This window comes from Pseudochaenichthys georgianus, chromosome 17 (genome assembly GCF_902827115.2).
Source record: "Pseudochaenichthys georgianus chromosome 17, fPseGeo1.2, whole genome shotgun sequence".
NCBI classification, from domain to species: domain Eukaryota; kingdom Metazoa; phylum Chordata; class Actinopteri; order Perciformes; family Channichthyidae; genus Pseudochaenichthys; species Pseudochaenichthys georgianus.
This window is the reverse complement of record NC_047519.1, coordinates 470,162-477,935: the sequence shown is the minus strand read 5'-3', so window position 1 is coordinate 477,935 and position 7,774 is coordinate 470,162. Positions and strand designations below refer to the sequence as shown.

The 7,774-nt window shown below is 43.3% G+C and overlaps 1 protein-coding gene across 1 annotated transcript in view; it reads left to right on the top strand.

The window, feature by feature from the left end:
* Positions 1-7,221: 7,221 nt before the first annotated feature.
* LOC117462768 (protein Niban 1-like) overlaps positions 7,222-7,774 on the top strand; it is a 25,196-nt gene continuing 24,643 nt past the window's right edge. Inside the window, exon 1 of the mRNA XM_034105084.1 lies at positions 7,222-7,401. Within this exon, the coding sequence (XP_033960975.1) occupies positions 7,344-7,401 (58 nt within the window). The 5' untranslated portion in view covers positions 7,222-7,343. The remainder of the gene's footprint in view (positions 7,402-7,774) is intronic.

Sequence of the window (7,774 nt, the reverse complement as noted above, 5' to 3'; positions counted from 1 at the left end):
GATACGCACAATGGACGACGAGGTGTTCATAATGGAAGTGGAGAAACACACCATTGTATACGATGTAACCAATGCTTTTTACAAGGACAACATCAGAAAGGACAAGGCCTGGTTTTTAGTCGCTGCAGTTTGTGGAGTGGAAGGTAACAACTAGGTAACGCGCCTGGTGTGTTAGGTCGCAGGAGGAGGTCGCAGGAGGAGGTCGCAGCGTGGCGCAGACGCAACGTAACGCGGCGCAGACGCTCCTGGTGCGTTTAGGGGGTAACATGGGGAAAGAGGCATCTGTAAATCAGACAACCAAATAAACTACCCAGTATGAACTATTTTATAGCCCTTATTAGAATCATTAAGTCTTTATAATAATAATAATAATGCATTTTATTTATGGGCGCCTTTCAAAGCTCTCAAGGACACCTTACAGAGCATAATTAAGAAGAGCACACAGTAATACAAGACTTAAAAAAAAATACTTAAAAAAAAGACTTAAAGGGGAAAGGAAACACCAATTACAGTTATAATATTCCGGTAGTTTATTCATTTTACAATGGATATTGATCGTAATATTTATTGTATATGATATTACTCGCCAAAAGAAAATTAATTATCCACCGGCCGGGTGGGGAATTCCGGGACCAGGCCGCTGCCATTAGGGGAGTCCCAAATGGTGACGTCACTGTGTGGGTCCTCGCTCCGGGTATCCATACCGGAAGTCAACTCAACGTGGCAGATATGGCAGCGATGGAGGAATTTTGCAATGAGATCGACGTTTTGAACGATGAATTTGACTATTCGTCGGGAGATGACATTGATGTGGAAGCATCTACAGTTACCAGGCATCCCATGGCCTATGCTTATGAACCGATTCGGTCGAATAGAGTTGCATACGATCCGGAATAAAAAAATTAAAAAAACACAATGCTAACAGTGAGCCTCTGAATTAGCCCCGAGCGAAAATGCTAACCTATTACTGCACCGATAGCTCCCTTATTACTTATCCTAGCCGCACATCCAACACATCGTTTATGATCGCAAGGAGACACAGAATCTAACGGGGCCCACCTCAACACTGAAAGATACAAACTCGCGAGGTTATCCACAAAAACGTACATCAAAACAAGTGGCGCTAGGTACTAACATACGCCAGGCTAACGGCTTACCTTCCTCATTGTCTGGTCTAAACTGGTCTTCAATGGCATTACAACGATAAAAACGATGATGTAGTTAATCCATAGGTTAATATCCAATGGGGCTGTGTCCCCTTTGAAATGTTCTGATAATCTATAAGCAATACAACTGCAATTCCGTTATCTGCTGTCCGCTCTGTGCTCCGTGCGCTCTGGGTCCTGCAATACCATCCATCAATAGCAATACTAGCCTTTTTAGGGCTGTTTTCGACAGATGAGCGTGTGTATGCCAGTTTAATTAGTTGAGCTATAGAACACCCCCAATTCTCTATTGTGCGTCATAATAATAGCTACCATTTAGTTTGGACGCGATTGCGTTAATTAATAAGGTCACACTGTGTCAGTAAATACATGTGTGAGCTAGTAGTGCTGCAATATGTACCTCTCTCTCGGCAGCTGAAGCAACTCGTTTGGTGGCTCGAACTTCACGTTTGTTGACACTGTCATTGTCTTGCGCGGCCGACGTGCTGGGACGGTCGGTGTTCCCGACTGCATACGTTGAGAAATCGAATATTGTGGGAACAGATCCTGGCTTCAAATCCAATGTTTTGTATTGAACCAGGCATCCAGACTGGACTTTGAGCAGCTTCTCATCCTTTAGTGGCAGCCTATGGAAATGTACTTCTTCCTTCTTCGTATAAAATCCATTTGTGCAGCCTGGGGCAATACAATAAACTCCTGACGACGACCGTTTTCTTGTAATGTAAACTACTGGTGCATTGCACGCCATGTTGTTTGTTATTGAGCTTTGGCCCAGGAAGCCGTACCCAATCAGTGACGTCACTGGAAAAGTCCCGGAGCAATGGAAGCGCCCATGGTCATTAGGCACGTATTTCAAAAAGTAAATTCGCGTATCTCGATCGTTTACATTGGAAATAGACTAGATAAATACATTTCCTAATGGTATTATTAGGAAAGCAGTTTGAAAAGTGTTTCCATTTCCCTTTAAAAACAACAATCAGTTTAGCAGAGATTAAGAAATGGAATACGCCAGTTTAAAAAGGTGTGTTTTCACTAAAAGCCGAATCTCTGTGAGCGCACATACAGTACGGGTTCTTCTCATGGATTAATAATAAGAACTTGGTTGCGATCGAATAGTCCGTTTTGCTCATGGATGTATAAAAATAACTGGATACAGCGTGGGAGGCGGGGCCTCATTCCTATGAGAGTAACGGCCCGTCTACACTACAGGCATCAAAAAATCTTGATGCTGGGCGTGTCTGAAGCTTGGCCATTTTTTGCGAGCAACGCGACCAACAACCAATCACATGAATCTCCCGCCCCCGACATACAAAGCAATAGCAATGTTAAAACGAAGTAAACTGGATATAAAATCCCTAAACAGGCGAAAACCTACCAGTTTCCCCCACTGTCTCTGCCACCTCCCTCCATGCCTGGTTCCTCCGGTTTGTATCCCGGTAAATAGTCCCTGGTCGTAAAGAACCGGGTGATTTGCTACCGTAATTTCTCGTTTGGAATATGAGGAAATGAACTGCGGTCTGGCTCTCCCAGCTTGCACGGGGTTTGATTGGCTAGCGCTTGTACTGGCGGGATTTGCATAAACGGGATTTGATTGGCTGATGCCAGCTTCGAACAATAGAGTCTGGCTGCAGACCGCAGCAAGGAGGCGTTTCCTATAGGGGCGTTTCCTATAGTGAACGACGGGAGCCGGCTCTCGCCCGCGAACGAGCCGTTTTTTGTTTTGTTTTTGCGGAGGGATCTAGATCGGCATGAAGGCACATTATGCAATGTGCAATGTGGACATTATCCCGCTTATTACACATGGCCACATTCTCAACAAAGTAACGACATGACTCCCAATAATAATTGAAATGCTTTTATGGATTTAGAAAAAGATTTTATTGATTTAAAAAATAGTTTTATGTATTGATTTAAATTGACATGCATCCGCTAAGAAAAGTAGTCCGTTGTTACTGTTTGAACTAACGTAACAACGTCAGGAACTGCTTCTATAGTATTTTTGAGGAGCTTTTTGATTACAGATTTGAAAACATCGTTGCTTGCTTTAAAAGTAGCACAATTCATTATGTCAAACCTTGAAAGATATCCCTGCCCTAATGCCAAAAGTAACTGGCAACTGAATATGTGTCGCCGTAGCTATGATGTCTATGTCTGGACCGCTGCGTAAAAAGGAGGGTTTCTGACCCATTACTTCTCTTCCTACTTCTATAAGAATAAAACACGGAGGACGGAGATCTCTTTTTGTCCCCCTCTTCTCCCCGCTGCAGCCTAGCAGTTGATCTCAAAGCACGCTCCCCTCTCCTGCAGGGAGAAAAACTCTATTTATATACTTTATATAGGTTGATACAGTAGCCCCTTTTTTAAATAGTTTTTATAGGTGTTGCCATCTGTTTTGTGTAGCGTGGTTCTACAAGCAAGTCAATGCATTCATTGGGTGGTATCAGAGAGTTACACGGGTCTGTAAATGCAATGAAAACAATTGGCCACAGCAAATAATTTATATTAAACATGTAATTTTTACTTTTGAATACTTTAGCACAAAGGATGTATTGAATAATTTAAGTGATATATGTGTACACATATAAATCATTAGTCAAAACAGCGCTACATTTGATTTAATTAAAAGGTATAATATGTGGTAAACTGAAGAGCCCTTTGGGAGCCGAAAGAGCCGGCTCTTCTTGGTGAGCCAAATGATCCGGCTCAGCAAGAAGAGCCGGAATTCCCATCACTAGAACAATGACTTCTTCTGCGAGGATTTATAAAAGCAGCTGGAATCCCTTAAGTTGCTATTGGATAAAAAAAGTTAGGAAACGCCCCTATAGGAAACGCCTCCTTGCTGCGGTCTGCAGCCAGACCCATCTCCGTTCGCGGGCGAGAGCCGGCTCCCGTCGTTCACTATAGGAAACGCCCCTATAGGAAACGCCCCTATAGGAAACGCCTCCTTGCTGCGGTCTGCAGCCAGACCCATCTCGCTTCGAAAGTATCGGGAGCATCAAAAGTTGAACATTGCTCAACTTTTGATGCTCATGATGCTTGCAAAGCCATGCTCCGTGCATTGAAAGCATTTTTCGATGCCTGAAGTGTAGACGGGCCGTAGGGAGTGAGAGTGTGTTACCCACAGGGTGAGATCTTGTGTGGAGCCCCAGACCGAAGGCGACTGATGCTCATTTTGTGTTTCTTCCATTTCTGAATAATCACACCAACAGTTGTCTCCTTCGCATCAAGCTGCTTTCTGGTGGTCTTGTAGCCGATCCCAGCCTTGTGCAGGTCTACAGTCTTGTCCCTGAGGTCCTTAGACAGCTCTTTAGTCTTGCCCATGGTGGTGAGGTTGGAATCTGATTGATTGATTCTGTGGACAGGTGTCTGTTATTCAGGTAACTAGTTGATATGAGGAGTACTAGCACTTTGTGTAACCGGTCTGTGGGAGCCAGAATCCTTGTTGGTTGCTAGGGGATCAAATACTTATTTCCCACAATTAAATGCAAATCAATTTGTATCTCTTATATGATGTACATTTCTGGATATTCTTGTTGATATGATCTCTCTCATTAGTAAACTAAACCTACCATTACAATTATAGACTGTTCATTTCTTTGTATGGGTAAACTTACAAAATCCACAAGAGATCAAATACTTATTTCCTCCAATGTATATATAACACACTAGAGCAAAGGGAGATCCCCAAAAAGAATAATTGATAACCTATTAGTAGAGTGGGTAATATGTTTTAACAACATTATTTGTTGGGATGTCAGTGTTGAAATTGGCAACGTTCAAAGCCCGTTTGCAAGTGCTGCTGGTTGCTTTGGTTGGAAACAAGTTGGATTTGTATTTGGATAATGTTACCCAAACGTTAAGAGACCCCCTATTACCCTGGTTGTCCACCAGTAGGAGGGATGGTGGTTCGATCCCCGACCCTTGCGGTCAACATGTCCTTGAACCCCAACATCCCATGGCATGGTGGCAGGTGGCCCCTTGTATGGCAGCCTCTGTGTTTGAAAGGGTAATTGCCTGCTTGTATTAAAAAGGGGCTTTGGCATGTCGCAGAAACAAGGCATATAAATGCAGTCCATTTACCTAAGTTCATTTAATTAAAAAGAAAAGTTTACACCATTAAGCTTGTCATGATCAGAGTTGGGTGTAACGCGTTACTTTGTAACGCGTTACTGTAATAATATTACTTTGTCGGTAACGGAGTAGTGTAACGCGCTACTTTTATAATCCAGTAATCACACTACAGTTACTAACATTGCCCCGACACGCGTTACTTCCTAAAATCAGTCATAATCAAACCTCAACAAACACCTGCAAAGAACACATGCTAGGTGAAGCTAACGCACATAGCTGTTGTTTATTTATATCACACACACACACACACACACACACACACACACACACACACACACACACACACACACACACACACACACACACACACACACACACACACACACACACACACACACACACACACACACACACACACACACACACACACACACACACACACACACACACACACACACACACACACACACACACACACACACACACACACACACACGTAGTTCTTCTTCTCTGTTTTCCGGTTGTTGCTTGTTTTGAATGACGAATACACACTACCGCTGCCTGCTGGTAAGGAGAGTTATTGCCACTCACGCATGCGCAGTTCGTACGTGCTCGGCTGAAGTCTGGCTCCAGTGCAACACATGGCCAACACGCTGACGCAACAGCGTGAGCAGAGATAGACTGCGCAAAATATACAGATAGCAGGAGACAGAGGACAGCCACGGTCAGATAGCAGGAGACAGAGGACAGCCACGGTCAGATAGCAGGAGACAGAGGACAGCCACGGTCAGATAGCAGGAGACAGAGGACAGCCACGGTCAGATAGCAGGAGACAGAGGACAGCCACGGTCAGATAGCAGGAGACAGAGGACAGCCATGGTCAGATAGCAGGAGACAGAGGACAGCCACGGTCAGATAGCAGGAGACAGAGGACAGCCACGGTCAGATAGCAGGAGACAGAGGACAGCCACGGTCAGATAGCAGGAGACAGAGGACAGCCACGGTCAGATAGCAGGAGACAGAGGACAGCCACGGTCAGATAGCAGGAGACAGAGGACAGCCACGGTCAGATAGCAGGAGACAGAGGACAGCCACGGTCAGATAGCAGGAGACAGAGGACAGCCACGGTCAGATAGGAAAACATTCAGGAGCTATCTGGATCAGTCTTATGCGACAATGGAAACTGAACTAAAGAGAACATTTGAAACTTTAGCAGTCTGCGTGATCTGCCTGTAGGGAGGGGCGGGCCGGCCCTGCGAGTAAAGTAACGAGTAAAGTAACGAGTAAAGTAACGAATTACTTTATGTAGATAGTAACGAAGTAGTGTAATATATTACTTTTTTTTAAAGTAATATGTAATATATTACTTTTTTTTAGTAACGACCCCATCTCTGGTCATGATTGAGAGTTAGTAAGTTTGTGGTCATTTGATTATACATGACTGTATGTACTATGTAGTATATGAGCACAATATACAACAATATACAATGTTAATTAAATGGCAGGTTTCCAAAGAAGATGCTTATTGAAATCTTGCCAGATTAAAATAACCAAGTGAAGATGAAATAAAGTTGGAGCATTTAGAAAGGAGAAAATAAACAAGACCATTATAGTGCTTCAATAAGCAGTGAACAAACTGAATGTAGCCATTATTAATATTAAATACATGTATCTTTGCCTGCTGCAATGTTGTCAGTGGACTTCTGATTCCAAATGTATGTCACATAAACACAAAACAGCATAAAACACCTTGTCAAAGTTGAATCGTCAACAGTGTGTTTATGCCAGTAAATCACTTTTCTTATTAAGTACGAATGTAAGGTCTCTTCTTACATTCTTACAGAAAAGTGATTTACAAACTCCCGAGTTAACCAGCAGGTGGTGCTACAGGAGAGGCTGTGACACTGGATGATGTGCAGGTTTCCTCTCATGTTGAACGGCACCGCCCAGCCCACCACACACTGCCGGAGGAAATGAGCTGAGCAAAAACTCTTGACACATCAGAGCAGCTCATGTATCTGACATGTGCTGCGTACAGGTTTCCTGTGTATACAAAACCAGATAACCAAATAAAACCTTTACTTCAAGAAGAAACTAAATAGATACATGATGGGAGCATCTTCTTCTGGCTTGCTGGATGAGGCAAACATCAGCAACATCAAAGGTAAAACTGAGAGATCACTTACTTCTTTTTCATATAGTCTGCAGAACACTTGTTGATTAGAATTAGATATGGACCCTCGTAGCCCATATGACAGACTGTACTTCATACAGAGTGGATAGTGGATAATAATGGATCAACAGGGAAGATGAAAGAGAAAGACAGAAGAAATGTAAAGTAAACGAGCAATTAGCAGTGAAAGTGTTGGTGGCACCATCATAGCAGAAGCAGTACTATAGCAACTGGAGCAGCAGCAGCAGCAGTAGTAGTAGTAGTAGTAGTGGTAGTAGTAGTAGTAGTAGTAGTAGTAGTAGTAGTTGTAGTAGTAGTAGTAGTAGTAGTAGTAGTAGTAGTAGTAGCATAGTAGTAGTAGTAG